Here is a 20,785-nt window from a genome sequence, read left to right on the forward strand (position 1 = left end):
TTTATTGAAACACACTATAAACAATAGTTTTAATATTTTTTACTATTATAATTTTCAACTTAATTATAAAATTTGAATTGTTCACATAGTGTTAGTATAGCTGGCTCACGAGCAAGACCTCTCCAACCACTTGCATTCTTAACTCATAGTTTTTATATAGACTTCATTGATTTGCGAAAGTTTTGATGTGAGAACATGTGAAATTGTAATAGGCAAAGTTTGCAATTTTTTCATTGTTTTTGAATAATATAATAAGATTTAAACCATTTAGTCACAATGGCTAGAAATACAGAAAAAGCTATGACAGCATTGGCACGATGGAGGGCTGCATTTGAAGGAAAAGGAGGTAACTAGATCCATGTGGAATAACATCGTTATACTTCATTATGACGATGCCTTGTTGTTTTAAGTGCTGAATAGACTATAATCTCTGATTAGGTAGAACTCTTCTGTCACCGTTGTAGTGAGAGTGCATGATATGTTTAATTGTGTGCTATGATATTGAGTGGTTGAGATAAATGAATAACATAAACAAAATGAGGAGCCATCAGCAAAAATAGTTAGAGGAAATGATGATATTAGCATGCATGTTCTGCACACAAATATTTGTTCTCTCCGCAACAAAGTTCATTTTCTAGAATGGGAGCTCCAGCTGTCACCAAATATATTTGCAATTTGCTTAACTGAAACCCATTTGGGATCAGATGTTCATACTGGAGAGCTAGAAATTATAAACTTTCAGTTGCATAGAAATGATAGAAATGAACATGGAGAAGGAGTTGCTGCATATATTCGTAATGACTATCCTTCAGATATTATTCCACTCCAGTCTTCTTCTGAATCCTTGTTGATAAAATTCTCTTTGACAAACATATTCTCTATATTTTTGCTCATAGTATACAGACCACCAAGCAATCAAGATCCAATGCTTATTCCATCACTTCTTTCTGAAGTTGATAGTGTAGTTAGAAATCAAGCTCTGTTAATTTGTGGTGACTTTAACATGCCAAATATTGATTGGGTAGATTTTGTTGCAGATGGAGACTATAATATCAATAATCCTTTTCTATCAAAAATAGCTGAACTCTCCTATGAACTTCCTATGAACTTCCCTCCTATGAATGTCTTCCAAACTACCCATAACAAAGGGAATACGTTGGATCTAGTGTTTGCCAACAAGTCTTTTGTTCAGGATGTGATTGTCTCTACCCCTATATATAGTGACCACAGTTTGATAAATATTAGGCTTGATCTCACACAACTAAATCAGGAGGTTTTCAGGGAAACTCAAGTATTTTTCTACAACAAGGCTGATCTTGTAAAAGGCTTTGAGGTCTTTGCGGAGTGTGAGACAAATATACTTAGCTGTATTAAAGCTGGTGAGTCCATCAATAAGATTTCCAAATATTTTGTGCAGGTATGCAGGCATTAAAACAAACATGTGTGCTAGTTAGAACAAGAAAAACTACACAACAACCATCATGGTTTACAAAACGCTTGTCAAATGCTATAAAAAAACAGAACTTTTTTTATCGTTTAATGAAAACTCATAAAACTAACTATAATGTTACAAGGAACAAAAACACACAGAAATGTAACAAAATGCTCGTGTTACAAGCTAAAAAGACATCTATCTAAAACCCTTTATAAACCATTACTGTCAGGGGATATCAAGGCATTTTACAGACACCTTAAAAAAGCAAAGAGCAACGGTTGTGATGTTATACCCAACCTAACTCTAAATGGATCTACATCAAAGTCATCAACGGAAAAAGCTAATATGCTTAATCGCTTTTTTCAGTCGGTGTTTGTTGTTGACGACGATAAACCTTTGCCAACTGATTTTGAGAAATATGATGTCGATGATTCTGTTTTTGAAATAAAAAAGGAAGGTGTTCTGAAATTCTCAATGACATTAAAGTTGCTAAATCATGTGGTCCAGACAATCTGACTGGCATACTTCTAAAGACTTTTTCTGCTTGTATTGTTCACGCATTATCTGAAATATTTAAGTACTCTCTGACCTCGAGCTCTCTTCCGGATATATGGAAGCTTGCCAAGGTGAAACCAATTTTTAAAAAGGGCGATAGAAAGCAACCAAACAATTACAGGCCTGTCTCATTGACTTGTATTACTTGCAAGTTACTGGAACACATAATAGCTTCCAACATTCATCAATTTTTTGACGAAAACAAAATATTTTGTGACTCTCAGCATGGTTTCCGTAAAGACAGATCATGTGAAACAACTGATCCATACTTTCAATGATTTAGCTTTAAATAAAGAGAAACATCATATCACAGATGTTTTGATACTGGACTTTTCAAAGGCCTTTGATTCAGTAAATCATCGGAAATTGTTATTTAAGTTAGAAAGCCTTGGCGTTTGCTATATATTTATATCATGGATTAGAAATTTTTTAATTAGTAGGAAGCAATTTGTTTCAGTGAAGGGTGTTGAATCACATTTTTGCGATGTTCTCTCTGGGGTTCCTCAGGGATCGGTTTTGGGTCCGCTTCCGTTTCTTGTTTATGTAAATGACTTGCCAGGCAAAATAACATCGGAATGTCATGTTTGCAGATGATGCCCTTGTGTACAATTTAAGAAGCGAGAGTGCAGTTTTAAACGAAGATTTAATGACTTTCGAGGAATGGTCCCGCATCTGGCAACTTTCTTTCAATCCTTCAAAGTGTTCAGTTTTTTTCATCGGTGAACTGAAATCTCAGCAAGACTGCTATTTACATAATGTAAAGTTAACAAATGTTGACTCTAATCCATATTTAGGAGTTGAGCTGAGTAGTAAATTAAAATGGGAAAAACACATAGATAAAATTACATCAAAAGCTAACAGACTAGTAGGAATGTTACATAGAGTTCTTAAAACAGCTGACACTAAGACAAGATTAGTGGCATACAAGACTCTGATACGATCAGGCCTTGAATATGCTTGCCAGGTGTGGGACCCACATTTAAAAAAAGATCAAGAAGATCGAGAAAATCCAAAATAAATGTCTGAAATTTGTTTACCGCATAAGATCACCAGTAAGCTTTTCATAATTAAGGGAAAGCACTAACATAAAATCATTACAAGAATGTAGAAAAGATGCCCGAATAAAACTATATTGCAAAGTGTTGAGTTCTGGTGTTATTCAAAACACTTTTACTTTTCCCAATAACCCGCACGATACAAGACAAAATAGGGAATTGTACATGCCATCTATAAAATCAGGGCAATATTTTCACTCCTTTTGGTCAAAACAACTAGAGTTCTTCGAGGGGATGTCGAGTGTACAGATGTTTAGTTTTGATTTAACCGGAGAGATTTGTACATGTATATGTCAATAAATAAATATAAAATGAAGAATAAAATAAATAAAAGTAAAAAATAAACAAAAAAGGTTCTTGAAACTCAGTTTTCATGTCTTTTTGCCTTTAGAGGCTCTCAGTGAGAACAATCTAATCTGATCTGATGATATGTTTGACCCGCTGTTTAGCAATACCGCTGGTCATGCTTAGTTGGGCAGCCCTCATTTCGCATATGGTCCTTGCCAGAAAGCTTTGGTGGTAGCATCTGTGGTGTGCGAATTGATGGTGGCTCGCCACGACCTGCTGATCGTGTGGTCAGCATCATCGTTGTACGATCATCTACTATCTCGTCATAGGCTAACAAGCGTACAATGTGAATGTCCTCTGCTTGCAGGATACTGGTCAGTAATGTCAAACTGATTTTTTCGACGCTTTTTAGCATTTGCAGCCCTAATTCATTGCGTCCGTCAGTTTCACTTTTTCTTCCCTCAAGTCTTGCTTGAATCTTATAACATTGTTCTGCCCCATCTTGACATGTATGGTGCTTTTTAAAGATTCATTTCACACCGTTTCTGGAAGTTCTACTATTGGTTTGCATAGGCTGGTGTATTTTATGAGACGGCATTGTTTAAGGGCAATATATTTTACATATTTCAGCATGCTGAGGACCTTACATGCCTTTCGGGTTTTTTGTGTTGTGTTTTTCAAATCTCAGCTCAGTCTGTAGAGTGACATCCAGGTATTTTATATCCTCCTTCCATTCCACTGGTGTATCTCCCAGACTGTAGGCCGGAAGCACAGTGCTTCTGCTCTTTGCCAATAACACGATTTAGTGTAAATTATAGCCGAAAAACCGGAAAGATGATATGACAATTTACGCAAGCATCGAGATAAAAGATTAGCAGATGTTCATAGACAGCAGAGGCGGACAACTAGTGGAAGAGGCGAGATATAGCATCACCCTTGTGCAATGTATGTTGATGTAATACTGTATCAGCTAAAAAAGGAATATATGCCCACATTGGTCTCCACTTTTGCAATCTTGATGATGCCATTATTTATGCTACATTGGCTCTTTCATTTGCAACTGTAAAATAACATGAATTAGACATCAAACCTTTACCAGCTCACACATACCACTCCATAGGATTTTTACCCCTATATTTGGCCTTGTCATATCAATTGGAAACCTAGAAGCTTCCAAAATCCTTTAACGAAGACTATTATATGCATAAGGTGTCAGGTTTGTCAAGGTACTTAGAACTTACAGTTTTGCTTAGTTCTAATTGGATAGTTATCTTGCAATAAAAGGTAGATTTTTTCTAACTTCGTCTGAAATGTTTTGGATCTGTCAAATCTTTGGTAGTGTTTTAAGATAATAATTAATTCAACCAAGTCTCATCTACTACTCGGCTACCTGTCTGGAGTATCGACACAACTCATAATTATGGGAGAGTGGTATACTTTTGCAGTCCTGAGTTTGCTCACCTGGTAAATGGAGACTGTATATTTACTACCTCCATTTAAAAGCGAAGGAAAACAATGTAGAAAAATACTTATGCTTTGGACCAAACACAGACCGGGCAGTCACTGACAAAGAACTGATCCTCTGATTTGAACACATGTTCAACTGACTCAGTGTGAATGCAGTTCCTAAATGTTTTAAAGAAATATATCATATTATATATATCATATTATATATAAATTGAAATGGGAGTGCAGATGGCATGCTGGTATTTTTTAATAAAATTTTTGGAGTATCAAAATTAAGGTCAGTATTCACTAATTGTTTACTCTTGATGTCAAGCTTTCCCAATGTTATGCGACTCCAGCTTTGAATTGCTGTCTTGTGCCATGGCTTTTTAGGAGGGAGCATAGCAGAGGCATTTGATGTACCATACATACTCAGTAGTCTGCTATTTATTAACCAGTGTAAAAAAACTCGAAGTTTTATAAAAGGTAATACAACTCATAGAAAAAGCAGACTATAGTATCTTAAAGGTTGACTTGCAACAAAATTCATATTACAGTTATTTAGTATCAAAAGATTCACCATGTCTTACTCTGCTGTGTTGTATGTGTAAAATATGTGGACATGCGATTACAAGCTCTTCAAAGTTCAAAAACGAACAGTTAATCGCAGCCTTCACGAAAACGCCGTAGTTTGGAATCTCTTTATTTTGATGATGTTCTCAAACATTTTGATTATTGTTTTGACACGTGGTGTTATCATGTAAATTGAAAGGCCAATAAAAGACTCAATATGAAATGTCTCATAGCACTAGTTTATGACAAACGCATCAGGTTCTACCGGAATGCCCGTATCAAATATAGATGCTCGCTACTTTAAAGTTTTGTTTCGGCTTGATCTAATCGTCTAGTCGTAATCTGATCTTGTGACCCATACTTTCTGCCTAACAGCGCGGATAATTTCTACAGCATTTTTTTACTGTCACAGGTGACCAACAGGCTCGTCATGTTTATCAGAGGATGATATGCACTCCTTCGAGCTAAGGTTAAAAAATTACACGAATTTTTACAGGAGGTTTTGAGATATCACTGTTCAATGTGACAGCATTACAATGATGATGAAACAGACGCTTAAGGACAGTAGACATGAATTTATTGAATGCGTGAAGTATATTTGTGAAAATAATTCGACGAATAAAGTTGCATGGAAGTGTAAACAGACGGCATCGTGTTTATCTATGTCCCATTTGAGCCGTTTTGGAAAGGGATTCCGATCTACAGCATTTTTGTGATGGCTGCGGTGAACTGTTCGATTTTGAGCTTTTAAGAGCTTGTAATCACATTTCCACATATTTTGCACCTACAATATAGCAGAGTAAGACATGGTGAATCTTTTGATACCAAATAACTGTAAGGTGAATTTTGTTGCAAGTCAATCTTTAAGCTTTTTTACACAAATTGCCACAAAGAATGGAGCTGGAACAAATAAGGCCATACATAATAATTGTAAACCATTAACATGCATGCCACAGAGTGATGATTTCATATGTGATAAGACTACAATGATCAAATCCAATTTACTACCCGATTTTGGCGCTCTATTTGAGCACAAATACCCTGTTTAGTACACACGCTTTGGCGGTCATATTTTGTTCACTGTCGATAAATACTGGCACGCTCCTAATCGCTCTTTAGTTAAAAATGTCAAAAAAACTGATTGATATTGAAGATATGGGGACTAGTGACATTGACCACCATAGTGTTTCTCTTAGCTTAAAATTATTGTATTCATTGTTCCTAAACCGTGTAAGAGTGATAGGACAAACAGAAAAGTTATTATTACTAATCAATAACACCACAGCTACTGTAGAGTCGGTAAGTTAAAAAGTTAAATCTAGTTTTTACTTTTAGAAGGGTGAGTTTGGGAATATTTTGGAATTGATTAGGCAAATTACAAGTATATTACGGTTGTTACCACCTAAAATCCCTATAATGAAAACATTCTTGGAACAGATTATTTACATTGTAGGAGCGTCTACCGTAATATATTTTTGTGAGTGGTTGACCTTGAGCAGGACTTAATGAGAAGATATGTAATGAGAGATAATTCTAGGGATGAGGTGTGAATGTAAAAGAAGTTGAATTGAGTCAGTCTGAGAATGTTAGGCAAGAAGGAAGGGATGCAGGGCAATGGTGATGCATTATAAGAGGAGAGGGCTAGGGAGCAGGGAGTGTCCTGCAGCCCAGACATTTTTCTACGCAAGTCTGTACACCCTTTTTAGTAGTGAGTGCACATCTAGTGGCTAAGTGCTTCCTTTCTGAGGAACTGTGCATATTTGTCCCAATGTGTCTCTGAAATTATCTCAGAACAATTAACACTGATTTGCATAAGAGATCATGATAATACATGATGGTACATGATAAGAGATCATGATGGTGCATGATAAGAGAATAAAAGGAAAAATAAATGAAGACTGAAAATTTACGACTTGTCATTTAGGTTGAGTGTTTAAGATAGGGCAATGCTGATTGGTCGACAGCAATTGGGACTTTGCATGGGATTTTAGTAAATGCTTGGAATGCATAGAACTGTTGTTCTAGGATTACCTGCTTTGAGAGAATTATCCAAGACATCTGCTTTGGATTCGTCTAATGAAGTTGACTATGGCTGATGGGTACATACCGTGAAACCTCTATTTTAATGCCTGCTCTAATAGAACGCCACTATAGAAGAAGGGTTAAAAATATTGCGTCAACCTTTAATTAAAAGCCTCCTCTATTTGTAATACAAAGTGATCAGTAGGAAAGTGTCCTCAAAACTTTACTAGTAATGACTCGGTTACATCATTAACAATTAATTTTTTGTTGTTGCTGTAATGGCTGCCAGGACTGTAGTAACGGTGCAAAAAAATCGATCGTCACAATCATTAGAACTACACTACGATTTGAAGTCACTAAGTCTAAATCCTTCCATTGTTTTCAGATTCTTCCATAATCTGGTTTACAATCTTATCTGGAGACTTTGCATTTGTAGCATTTTGATGAGCGATGATAATACTTTTCAGAAACACTGTATGAGGTAATATCAGCCGTTGTTATGGCATTCTCTAACTTTGAAACATTAAATATTTTAAAAAAATATTAAAATCATCTTTGAAACTTAAAAAAGCTCTTTTTAATCTTCTAGCTCCAAAGCTTTACAATTTCTTTTATAAAATAATTTCATCGAAATAATTAATTACTTTATCACATTAATATTTTATAATCCAAGTAGTTCCTTGTTTAATTCAGTCTGATACTTCGACATACATGAAAAATGGTTTAGCAAAAATGCTGAGTCCGATGGCACATCATGTCGATCCGCCTGAAGGAGAATGCAGAATATAAGCGACATTAGCATCGCTTCGCCTGTTAAAGGTTCAAATTTATCTTCCCAAAATTCTGACAAATTAGTTGAAAAATACACCGCCACTCTTTATTTGAACGCCATGTCTAATAAAAGGCCACTATAGAGAAGGTTGAAAAATAAAGGACCATGGCGTTCAAATAGAGGTTTCACTATATAAATATACATGTACATATATAAAAGCGCATATATAGTGGCACATTAAGATGCAAGTTTAATCCGTTCCAGACTCGAGTTTGTATGCCAAAAACTCATATTCTACAGAATTATGTCCCATTTTAAAAATGGAAGATAATTATCTCAACCCTTTAGAATGCTCCTGAAAAGATGCTGAATAAAAAACTTCCTCCTTGCCGTTTAGATAATAGACTAAATGATTCTCTGACACTCTTGACTATAGACATCTAGCAGAAGAAAACTAAATAGGGTAGCTTATTTTATTAAACAGTGTAACAGGCCTTGAAGCGGAAGCTTCCCCCAAAATAAAGTAACTTACAAATCACAAAGATTGGCTTCTAGTACAATTTTAGGTCTTTTATCATTCTTAATGTGATTAACAGTTTGTTCAATGGGCCCAATCATAAAGCACTTGATGATTTAAGAATATTTGAAAGTGGCAGCAGGTTTGACCCTGAGACTGAAGCAAGTGTTTCATACCTAGGCCATCAGCGAGCAAACGTTTTTACGATATCAGATAGACAGGCTATAAGTAAACACTCTCTATGTAAAGCAAGTGTTAGCTGAGCTGAGGAAAAACATAGTCTGAGCAAATGTACCAATCTTACCCCAGGATAACCATATTGTTAACTGTATCATATTGTTACAGAAGTTTCTTTAGCATCATCTCCCTCTCGTAACTACCCTTTGGTGTAATAAACATGCTGCATTATAAACAAAGTAGGTGTTTATGTTGGGATAGATTCATTTGTAAGCCAGGTCGGTACTCTGTGTTTTTAAGGGCATAATAACCGTAATAATTTATGAAGTTGCGCCATTTTCTACCTTAGTAAACTACCAAACTAACCTCATAACCCTAATTTTAATCCTGTGTAATCTAATCCTAAGACAAAGTTTAATTATTTGGCATGCTTACGTATGATCAGTAGCATAAGTCAATCACAAATATGGATTATTAATGTTATTGCTAGATGAAAAATTTGCTCTGGGTGATACAGATTTCTAAGCTATGTTTTATACCTGATGTTTTTGATTTTTTATGTCTATCTGGTCATTTTTATCAGGCTTCGTTTAATGTTACAGAAGAGAAAGAAAGGCGGCCGTATTTGGCGACTGAATGTGATGACGTCCAAAAAGCAGAAAGATGGAGAAGACAAATTATTGGTGAAGTTTCTAAAAAGGTTTCACAGATACAGAATGCGGGTCTCGGAGAGTTTAAACTGCGTGATTTAAATGATGAGATCAACAAACTGCTGCGTGAGAAAGGCCATTGGGAAGACAGGGTGAGTGTAGAAGTTGCATGAGCCTGAGGTATCCTCGACCATCTTCATCTAGAACCTTCCATTATACAATTCTCATCAATCTCACCAACAATGCTTCCTCAAACCCACCATTTTGTTTAAAGTTGCACGAATCTATTGTATATCATATCTGATTCATAATAGCAAAAGATGAGTAATTTATGACCAATTTCGAAACACTTGTACTGAGCCATTATTAGAACATTGGCTCGCTCAAGCCGCCGCACAAGTTTTATGGATTTTTAACATAAGTTGAAAAGAGAAGACAATATTTAATTTTGCGCTCAACCTTATTTAGCTTTCATTAATTCACAAACTATTTGCTGAGCTATTACGGAGTTTTGTGAATTCATTTCAATTGAGATGTTTGGATTTAAATGGACACCTGGAATAATTTACTATGTAATCCAAAACAATTGAAGATCGTGGAAAAAATGGTGGAAAAATAAAACTCACAAAACTTGCGGCAACTTTTGAATGGTGGTGGTGCCAGGAAAAATGGTGGTGGTGCCGGGAGAAATGGTGGTGGTGCCGGGAGAAATGGTGGTGGTGCCGGGAGAAATGGTGGTGGTGCCGGGAGAAATGGTGGTGATGCCGGGAGAAGTGGTGGTGGTGCCGGGAGAAATGGTGGTGGTGCCGGGAAAAATGGTTGTGGTGCCGGGAGAAATGGTGGTGGTGCCGGTAGAAATGGTGGTGGTGCCGGGAGAAATGGTGGTGGTGCCGGGAGAAATGGTGGTGGTGCCGGGAAAAATGGTTGTGGTGCCGGTAGAAATGGTGGTGGTGCCAGGAGAAATGTTTTTGGCTAGACCAACCAAACTCTGCATAATGGAAGTTGCTTGTCCCAACAGCACTACTCACGCTTGAATCTATTGTTTATGCTGTGTCAGCTATGGATACACATAATTCTGTGACTGCGCAATTTTAGTCAACAGTTTAAATATAAAAAAACAGAATTGTGTCAGTGTAAAAATTTTCAGAATTGTTATAACCAAAGTGTAGTGTTATTGCAGTGACCAGATGATTTATGATCGACAACTGTTATGCGACATTTGTCGTTGCACACTTGTAGTTATATATCAACACTAGCCGAATGTTCGGCGTTGCACGGGTGTTAAAAACAGCTTATAAACAGTGGCAGGTAATGTAGTTGCCTGCCACTTGCCATTAGCCTGGTACATTGCTAATGACTAATTTGAGTAAGCTACTATCCTTATTGCCAAACTTACTAATAAGAGCAAGCTTTAGTGACTCCAACTAATGCTAACTTTACCAACTCCAACGTGCTAACTCCAACTGCTATTATGCGTATTTTAACTGAGATAACGACTCATGTCGCCTAATTAATCCATTACATCTCGCTTAGCTGAATTGGTTAGGTTGTCATCTGGTGAACGGGAGGTTTTGAGATCAAATCCAGCACAAAGTGGATCTTTCATTTTTAGATTTTAATACATGGAGCTATAGCTGGACAGACCAAATGATGACAGACTGAGATTTATACAAATTAATTATAATATTGCATCTATAAATTATGTTGCTAGTTATGTTGCATCCACTTGTAACTTGATTTATGTTACATTCTGCAACCAGAGTTTGCCCTATCTTTCATGGTTTGTAGACAATAAACAACTAAAAATTCAAAATAAAATACTACCTGATAAAAAATTGATAAAATACTACTAGTTGTTACCAGCTATTTTATGCTGTAACAGGTTGTATTTCGTCGTGTTGGATGTTCTAACAGCCTGATGTGGGTTTGGTTTGTATCAGCGTGTCCAGTGTATTATTGGTGTAACTAACTGATGAATGCTGTATCACGCCATGGTAGATGTTAGCTATTCAAGTTTTTGACGGCACCACATTTTGCATCACGTGATGTTAGATATGGGTCTCGAATCTTACTTGTCGTAATAATTGCTTGTGTATTGCTGTTGGAAATTTTATTTGATGAGTTGTGTGTAACCGTTACATCAAATTGTTACATGCAAAACACCAACATCTAATGTACGCAATCACATGTCAAAAATTTCTTACTGTGAAATCCAAGATTTTATAGGTTTACAACATGTCAACCAGCATTTTATGCAATTGAAGTGTACATTTTTCTTTTGTTTAGCAAAACTGTGATAAATGGATGTAATATTTCCAATGCTCATATATTTAGCTCTTGTGTACATTTACCCTTGTGATACCTGAAGCCTCATGTCTGTACATTCTGTAAGCCATTTTAAGCAGCACTCTTTTATTGATTCATAATAGTGTTTGTTTTCAAATTTGTCAATTCAGCGAAATGTTTGATGATTTGTAGATTAAAGAGTTGGGAGGACCGGACTATAGAAAGATCGGTCCCAAGATGTTGGACCATGAGGGCAAGGAAGTGCCTGGCAACCGAGGATACAAATATTTTGGTGCTGCGAAAGATCTGCCAGGTGTGAAGGAGTTATTTGAGCAGGTTTGTTAACGTTTGCTGAAAGATCCTGGTGGTCGTCCGCTACACGATATTGTAACAATGCACTTATATAGACCTGCAATATCATTCCATTTGTTTACCAGGAGCCCCCTCCACCACCCCGCAAGACCCGAGCTGAGCTCATGAAGGACATAGATGCTGACTACTATGGCTATCGAGATGAAGATGATGGAATCCTTGTGCCACTCGAAAGGGAGATGGAGAAAAAGGTAAAGCGTAACGCCTATTAAGGATCAACTTGTACAAAATTTTGGTGGATTTTGTCAGAAAGTACCGGTATTTTTTTTATCATTTACGATTGTTTTTTATGTTTGAGATCTATAGTTGCAAATAGATGGACAAAAGATAGACGTGTACCACTGCAACTTGAACGCAATATCCTATATCAACTATAGCAGATAGTGACTTAGTGACGCACATATATTTCTTTCGAGTGTGTTAACTGCGATCAAGTTTTGTCGATTTCAGTCTTGAAATATCCTGGCAGTCAGATTACCTCAACCATAAAAAACAATTACACAAATGATAGAAAAATAGCGATACATTCTGACAAATTCCACTGAAATTTTGTGCACATGCATCTTTAACTATTAGCTATTCATGTTTTTATGGCCACTTTCTAAATGCACAGGCATGTTTGACTGCAGGTTATACAGGAGCTGGCTGAACAATGGAAAAGTAAAAAGCAAAAGAATTTGGTGGAAGCGCAACAAGAGGAAGATATATATGGTGATGCCACCGAGAACAGAATACCTGATATTGAAGAGGAATGCGATAAAGTGATGGAAACAGCAGACGGACCAAAACAGTTTATATCCCATGTCCCTGTGCCAAGTCAGCAGGAGGTGGAAGAGGCCATAGTTATGAGAAAGAAAAGGGAACTGCTCGAAAAGTATGCTAGTGACACACTGAGGGCCCAGGCTAATGAGGCTAAAACCCTTCTAGGGTTATAAGCATGTTAAAACTTTTATTGTAAATTATGGTTAAAAATGTCCACAAGAATTTGTACAAAAATATTTAGACTCAGGTGAAAGGCAATTAAATGGTTAGTCATTTATTGTAAATTGTAAATAGGGTTTATACATTTATACTTTGGTTTACTAGTTACTGTAATATTACCTCGGCGAATGTAAGCCGAGTAAATAAATAAGAATGACTAGATAAATCTGATGTGGATCAGAGGAGGCAGCAATCGATACCAGCCTGAGCAATCTTGCCCGGTACCAGCTGCCTATCCGTCACTAGCTGCTCATTTGAGACCACATATGGAAACACAAGGTGTTCACAAAGTCCTCCAGTGCCTTGCATAGAACTTCATCATGAGCAACTACCTCATTTTCTAATAGCATCAGCTCCTAACAATCATAGAATAGTTATTAGCATGATTGCACAGAATTTCATAAAATATACATATATGCGAGCATACATACAATCAATCATAGACATAGAGTTAAATTGTTCCAGTATTAACAGTCTTAACACATGTTAAGACCATATGCTGCAACAAATATTCATGTGAGAATACATAGTATTTTGTGCGATTCATTCCAGAGCTGAATATGTGGAAACTAAATACTTTCGAGTATTTGCATTTAGGAGCAAAACAAATGCATTACATAAAACTATGTAAAAGCTAAATGCTAAAGTCTGAAATACACTCGTATGAGAAAACCAAATTAGTGAAGCTGTTTATAATCAGCAAAAAATAGACTTATTTCTACTTTATGTTAGGGACAGGAAGTAAAGACACGGCAATGCATAGGTTTGGTGGTAGTGATGGTAATATATGGCAAAACCTAATCTAACTTACACATAACCTTTTTCTGCATTTATTTGCTGAACTGAGATACTTCGAAAGACTTTGGGTGTTGTATGTTAAAAATTAATTGTAAGTCGTAGTTTAACTAGATACACAAATATATACATGGAGTCTGGGAGACTAAAATTTATGTATTAAATGTAGTTATGTAAAAACATAAGAAACAAATATGATGCATGCCATGTCCATACTGTTATCCAAAATACTACTATTTTATGGTTACATCTACGCTGAAAAAGTTGCAGCCACAATAATAGTGATGGTTTTAAAAGGAGAGTTGCTTATGGTATTCATGCAATAAAAAATATGTATGTCAGCTTGAGCAAATGTTCACCATTTAGTCATAATAGATCACGGAGAGATTAGTCTAATATTCATTTAATCCAGTCGGTTATAACTGATCAACACAATTGTTCATTTTAATGGAGAGGCCAGAGCTGTCGAGAAACGCCGGCTGCTCTATAGTTTCGATGATCAGCCATGCTCGTACGAAGTGAGGGAACATCTAATGAACAATGGTGAAACTTCCACACTTACCATAACTACACAGAGTTGTCAACCTACGCATCGACAAATGCCATTTGTAATGGCCAGAGTCGGTTGCTTGATACCATAGATACATTATGTTTAAAAAAAGCGCTGACATTTTTGTATTACCAACATTAGCTACTACTGCCTACATAATTGAAAATCAACCAAATGTACATACCGACTGGCCACTCGCAATATCCATGTTGAGAAGAATGGCGACGTCCTCTCTGTCAGGGATCAGCAGTAACTAAAACAATTCAATTTCACTCATCAGTGCTTATCAATTTCATAAATTGCTAACCAAAAAAGGTATCATAATTACTATAAAGATACAGCGGACTTTAGGATGAACAGATAAATCTGAGCAGACCAAATCTCTACTAATTGAGCAACAGCGACCATGCACGAATGGAACCTACAGCGTGTTTGAGCAATTCATCTGGATGAGCGATTTCTCTGTAGAGTTTTGGGTGCTTGACTGACAGAACCTTGGTTAGAGCGATGAACCAAGAGACAGGCATAGAGTAGATTGAAGCCTCCAGTCGCTCATCAAGACTCAACCTCTGTTTGTAAATCTGATCCAATAGTTCCTTAAACTCTACATATGACAGCTGAGTTCCCTACAGCAAAGCATTCATTCTCCTCAAACCCTACATATGACAGCTGAGTTCCCTACAGCAAAGTATTCATTCTCCTTAAACTCTACATATGACAGCTGAGTTCCCTACAGCAAAGTATTCATTCTCCTTAAACTCTACATATAACAGCTGAGTTCCCTACAGCATAGTATTAATTCTCCTTAACCCAACATATGACAGCTGAGTTCCCTACAGCAAAGTATTCATTCTCCTTAAACTCTACATATGACAGCTGAGTTCCCTACAGCAAAGTATTCATTCTCCTGACACCCTACATATAACAGCTGAGTTCCCTACAGCATAGTATTAATTCTCCTTAAACCCAACATATGACAGCTGAGTTCCCTACAGCAAAGTATTCATTCTCCTTAAACCTTACATATGACAACTGAGTTCCCTACAGCAAAGTATTCATTCTCCTTAAACTCTACATATAACAGCTGAGTTCCCTACAGCATAGTATTAATTCTCCTTAAACCCAACATATGACAGCTGAGTTCCCTACAGCAAAGGATTCATTCTCCTTAAACTCTGCATATGACAGCTGAGTTCCCTACAGCGAAGGATTCATTCTCCTTAAACTCTGCATATGATAGCTGAGTTCCCTACAGCAAAGCATTCATTCTCCTCAAACCCTACATATGACAGCTGAGTTCCCTACAGCAAAGTATTCATTCTCCTGACACCCTACATATAACAGCTGAGTTCCCTACAGCATAGTATTAATTCTCCTTAAACCCAACATATGACAGCTGAGTTCCCTACAGCAAAGTATTCATTCTCCTTAAACTCTACATATGACAGCTGAGTTCCCTACAGCAAAGTATTCATTCTCCTTAAACCTTACATATGACAGCTGAGTTCCCTACAGCAAAGTATTCATTCTCCTTAAACTCTACATATAACAGCTGAGTTCCCTACAGCATAGTATTAATTCTCCTTAAACCCAACATATGACAGCTGAGTTCCCTACAGCAAAGGATTCATTCTCCTTAAACTCTGCATATGACAGCTGAGTTCCCTACAGCGAAGGATTCATTCTCCTTAAACTCTACATATGACAGCTGAGTTCCCTACAGCAAAGTGTTAATTTTCCGTAAAACCCAACATATGACAGCTGAGTTCTCTAAAGCAAAGTATTCATTCTTCTTAAACTCTACATATGACAGCTGAGTTCCCTACAGCAAAGCATTCATTCTCCTTAAACCCTACATATGATAGCTGAGTTCCCTACAGCAAAGCATTCATTCTCCTCAAACCCTACATATGACAGCTGAGTTCCCTACAGCAAAGTATTCATTCTCCTGACACCCTACATATAACAGCTGAGTTCCCTACAGCAAAGTATTCATTCTCCTTAAACCTTACATAATTATGACAGCTGAGTTCCCTACAGCAAAGTATTCATTCTCCTTAAACTCTACATATAACAGCTGAGTTCCCTACAGCATAGTATTAATTCTCCTTAAACCCAACATATGACAGCTGAGTTCCCTACAGCAAAGGATTCATTCTCCTTAAACTCTGCATATGACAGCTGAGTTCCCTACAGCGAAGGATTGATTCTCCTTAAACTCTACATATGACAGCTGAGTTCCCTACAGCAAAATATTCATTTTCCTTAAACCCTACATATGATAGCTGAGTTCCCTACAGCAAAGTATTCATTCTCCTTAAACTCTACATATAACAGCTGAGTTCCCTACAGCATAGTATTAATTCTCCTTAAACCCAACATATGACAGCTGAGTTCCCTACAGCAAAGGATTCATTCTCCTTAAACTCTGCATATGACAGCTGAGTTCCCTACAGCGAAGGATTCATTCTCCTTAAACTCTACATATGACAGCTGAGTTCCCAACAGCAAAGCACTCATTCTCTTTAAACTCTACATATGACAGCTGAGTTCCCTACAGCAAAGCATTCATTCTCCTTAAACCCTGCATATGACAGCTGAGTTCCCTACGGCAAAGCATTCATTTTCCTCAAACCCTACATATGACAGCTGAGTTCCCTACAGCAAAGTATTCATTTTCCTTAAACCCTACATATGATAGCTGAGTTCCCACAGCAAAGCATTCATTCTCCTTAAACCCTGCATATGACAGCTGAGTTCCCTACAGCAAAGCATTCATTCTCCTCAAACCCTACATATGACAGCTGAGTTCCCTACAGCAAAGCATTCATTTTCCTTAAACCCTACATATGATAGCTGAGTTCCCTACAGCAAAGCATTCATTCTCCTTAAACCCTGCATATGACAGCTGAGTTCCCTACGGCAAAGCATTCATTCTCCTCAAACCCTACATATGACAGCTGAGTTCCCTACAGCAAAGCATTCATTCATTGGTTTGATGAAACAAAACAAAGGGAAACTGAGTGTTCCATGCATTGTAATTACCTCATAATCTAAGTAATTAGAAGGCTCATTGGCATCCCAACAGCCGAAAAACATTACAAAAATATTTTAAATTCTTTTTCTGTGTACTTTTAGATATTTTTACACAGTAAGTTATCAATGCCAACAAAGTATCAACGCTTTAACAATAGGTAAACCATCAGCAGCATGTATGGCATCCAATTCAGTCATAATCCAATAAGGCCAGATATTGGGGTCCTATTGAAATCAAAAGTGAAACATTATAAGCCCAAATATTGTTATGACTAAATGCAAAACAACAAGATGTAGTTTATACAAATTCAGTGCCATGTGGATCATGCCTAGACCAGCTGAATGCATTGGTACTTAACACAACAAAGGACAAAACTTCAAAAGTTAAAATTAAATTCATTATAATTTTCTAATACATGAAAACGCTATTTAGCAAATATAAAAATAAATATTTGTTCAAGCTCCCATCTAAAATAATAGCTTCTGAGCATAACTCTTTCAAAAGAATTTTTTAAAAAGTGAATATTTGCAAAAAAGTATTTCTAACAAGCCGACATTTTGATTGTTTGTATTATTACATTATCTGACTACACAAGAATAAAAATAATTATGGCAGTGTACACTGTGCAACCGTCTCCTACCTGATCTGACTGCATTCGCTTCCAGAGCTCTTGCTTGCGACACTGTAGGCTTGCCTCTTCTACTAGCTTGGTGAGCCTATCCCTGCAGGAGAACATGGCAAATTACAATTCCATGTAGCCATAAAGCTTGAGAGGCTGCAGACAACTAGAAACTAACTAGTGCTTGAAACTACCGTAAAATCTTTATTTGAATGCCATGGCGCTCTATTTTCCAGCTCTTCCTTTAAAGTGGCGCTTTATCAGAGGTGACATTCAAATAAAGGGTGGCATTGTATTTTCCAAACACCTCGTTAGAATGGTGAGAAGAATTAATCCTCAACTTAACACTTTTAACACACCTTTAACACATAACCCTGGAGAAGACAATTTAACCCTTTCACAAGCGAATCGAATGTTGCCTATATTTTGCACTCTTTTTCAAGCGGTGCGACATTACAACGCTGGAGGTGAGATAGCAAACTTTTTGCCTCCAAAAGGGTTAGATTTTCTAAATAAATATGCACGAGGAAGCTGATACATAGCTCTACCAGTTGATATACATTGCTTGCAATTAACCAACGATGATCTTACAGCCTGCGTTGCCATTTGTTAGAACTTTCAAGTTTTTTATTTCCTTTTAAATTTGAAGATATATTTTCATTTTATAACTATATTTAACAAGGTTGTATAAAAGCTCCTTGCACTCATCAATATTTTTTTACAGTTCGCAGCCAAAACTGGCTTTTTATGTGAAATACATAGAAGAGGAGTTATGAGCGCCGATCCATTGTAAGCCGAGTTATGATAACCGTAAGGATGCTATCAAATAATACGTTATGAATATGCAAATTTATGTTATAATAATAATGATCTACAAAATGCTACAAATATATATTCGAAAACGTGTGACATAAACAAACCATAATTATAATACATGTAGCAACAAAAATTAACATTTAAAAATAAATATTAACATTTTTAAAACAAAAATATTAGCATCGTTTGCTTGGTTAGTTGCGTTCTGATTGTTGCCTTCATTTAAAACCATTTCAGATTCTTCTGGCTGTTCAATACTTTGCGCAGTATCTTCTGACCTCGACTCCTCTTCTGCACAGCTGAACTAGTGTCCAAACAATTAGTGCCCAAACAGTTAGTGTCCAAACAATTTAATATGATATTACAGTATACTAGTGTCAACCTTTTTTTTAGCACAGAGCAAAATATTTTACGCGATGCCATTTTGAATGGAAACTTTTAGCACAAATAAAGAGAAACTGCATGTGATCAAAATAGCCGCAAAATACCAAATTATGGGTTGCAAAATGTATATCCGTAGATATTTTTTATTAAATAGAAGACTGAAGAAGAATAGACTAGAGAAGACTAGAAGACAAATCATTTGTCGAAATCCTGACAACTGACTGCCATGGTCACACAGACAGGGCGGGCAATGACTGCATAATGAGTGCAAAACAGAAAGGCATAAAAGGTAAGCTAAAAACGCAAGTACGATGGCTAAATATTCAAGAACTAACTTACTAAGATATTAAGTATTACAACATACAAGTATGGGGCAGTAATGATGTAAGGTTATAAATAAGGATACAGTACCATTTTCAACACAAAATACACAGTAGCTCATTTTCCATAGTAAATGAGAAAACTTTTTCTCATATACGTCGTAGTATTAAGACTGCATTAAAAAAGGAACTACTATTAGCCTGATACGGTTACTAATTATTTCTATGGTGTTGCAATCAAAGTTTCTGATGAAAAAACCCAAAGACTTAGAGTTGGAAAATTGACTTTGATACAAACAAAAACAATGGACAAATTAATTGTTATTGATGTGATCCAGTCATTATTAGTTTTGTTTGTTGTAGTAAGTGGTCAGTAGAAAAGGGTTTTGTAGACTCTTTTCTACTGATCACTTGCTATTATGGGATTGAGGAGATTTAGAATGTCAAATATTGTCGGTCAAATAGAAGTGGCGTTCAAATAAAGGTGGCATTCAAATAGAGGTTTTATGGCAGGTAAGTTAACCGCTACAGATACATGCATCATGACCCGGAGTCAGCTATATAAAATTAAGTATTTGATTTACACGTATTTAATAAAAATAGTCAATTCTGATAAAATGATGATAGATTAATAAATAGCTATTTTACAAACATACTGATCAAGAGAAATTTCCCATAAAATGTTGCACTGACAATAAACTCAAGTTACTCCTTTTCTATTCAAGCATTTGAACAAATATCCATTACAAACAATGGAAACATCTGTGATCTGTTCACTAAATGCCTACTAGAATAACAGTTTTGACAAGCATTCATGCTAAGTTCTATGAACTAAAGTGAAATACGATATACAGATCTGTTTATTCTCTTCGTAATATCTTGATCGCAAGAGAAGACAATTCTAAATTTTACGCTCTTAGAGAGTAACAGACACCCGCATTTGGTATGTTTTGAATTTGGTCGTTGCACTTTGTAACAAAATTGGCTCATAAAAGGTTATTATCATGAAAATTGGCTTGTAGTAAACCAATAGAAAGCATTTGTTCACACAGACAAAACAACTTTGGTTAATAGTGTCTAAATCACATATCAGCAAGTACCCGAGAAATGGTTATCACATATCTGGATGACTGTA

At 36.4% G+C, this 20,785-nt stretch overlaps 2 protein-coding genes across 2 annotated transcripts in view; one reads left to right on the forward strand and one right to left on the reverse strand.

The window, feature by feature from the left end:
• The first annotated feature begins 185 nt into the window (after nucleotides 1-185).
• On the forward strand, nucleotides 186-13,358 carry LOC137392835 (pre-mRNA-splicing factor ISY1 homolog). Its single transcript, XM_068079172.1, has 5 exons — nucleotides 186-346; nucleotides 9,443-9,642; nucleotides 11,969-12,112; nucleotides 12,214-12,339; nucleotides 12,778-13,358. Exons 1-5 carry the CDS (start codon nucleotides 277-279, stop codon nucleotides 13,081-13,083), a joined length of 846 nt encoding a protein of 281 aa, XP_067935273.1. The 5' UTR covers nucleotides 186-276; the 3' UTR covers nucleotides 13,084-13,358.
• Nucleotides 13,344-20,785, reverse strand: part of LOC137406741 (KICSTOR complex protein SZT2-like) — a 136,864-nt gene continuing 129,422 nt past the window's right edge. The window contains exons 69-72 of the mRNA XM_068093375.1: nucleotides 18,152-18,233; nucleotides 14,900-15,100; nucleotides 14,659-14,727; nucleotides 13,344-13,485 (exon numbers count right to left, since the gene is read on the reverse strand). Of these exons, the coding sequence (XP_067949476.1) occupies nucleotides 13,372-13,485; nucleotides 14,659-14,727; nucleotides 14,900-15,100; nucleotides 18,152-18,233 (466 nt within the window). The 3' untranslated portion in view covers nucleotides 13,344-13,371. The remainder of the gene's footprint in view (nucleotides 13,486-14,658; nucleotides 14,728-14,899; nucleotides 15,101-18,151; nucleotides 18,234-20,785) is intronic.

The sequence above is a fragment of the Watersipora subatra genome, chromosome 1, assembly GCF_963576615.1.
Source record: "Watersipora subatra chromosome 1, tzWatSuba1.1, whole genome shotgun sequence".
NCBI lineage: Eukaryota > Metazoa > Bryozoa > Gymnolaemata > Cheilostomatida > Watersiporidae > Watersipora > Watersipora subatra.

What these genes read in the sequence shown, in the direction of transcription:
- LOC137392835 (XM_068079172.1), top strand. Translation starts at nt 277, where the DNA reads ATGGCTAGAAATACAGAAAAAGCTATGACAGCATTGGCACGATGGAGG. An exon ending in AAGGCCATTGGGAAGACAGG is followed by an intron (nt 9,643 to 11,968) that starts GTGAGTGTAGAA and finishes GATGATTTGTAG; the next exon opens with ATTAAAGAGTTGGGAGGACC. An exon ending in AAAGGGAGATGGAGAAAAAG is followed by an intron (nt 12,340 to 12,777) that starts GTAAAGCGTAAC and finishes GTTTGACTGCAG; the next exon opens with GTTATACAGGAGCTGGCTGA.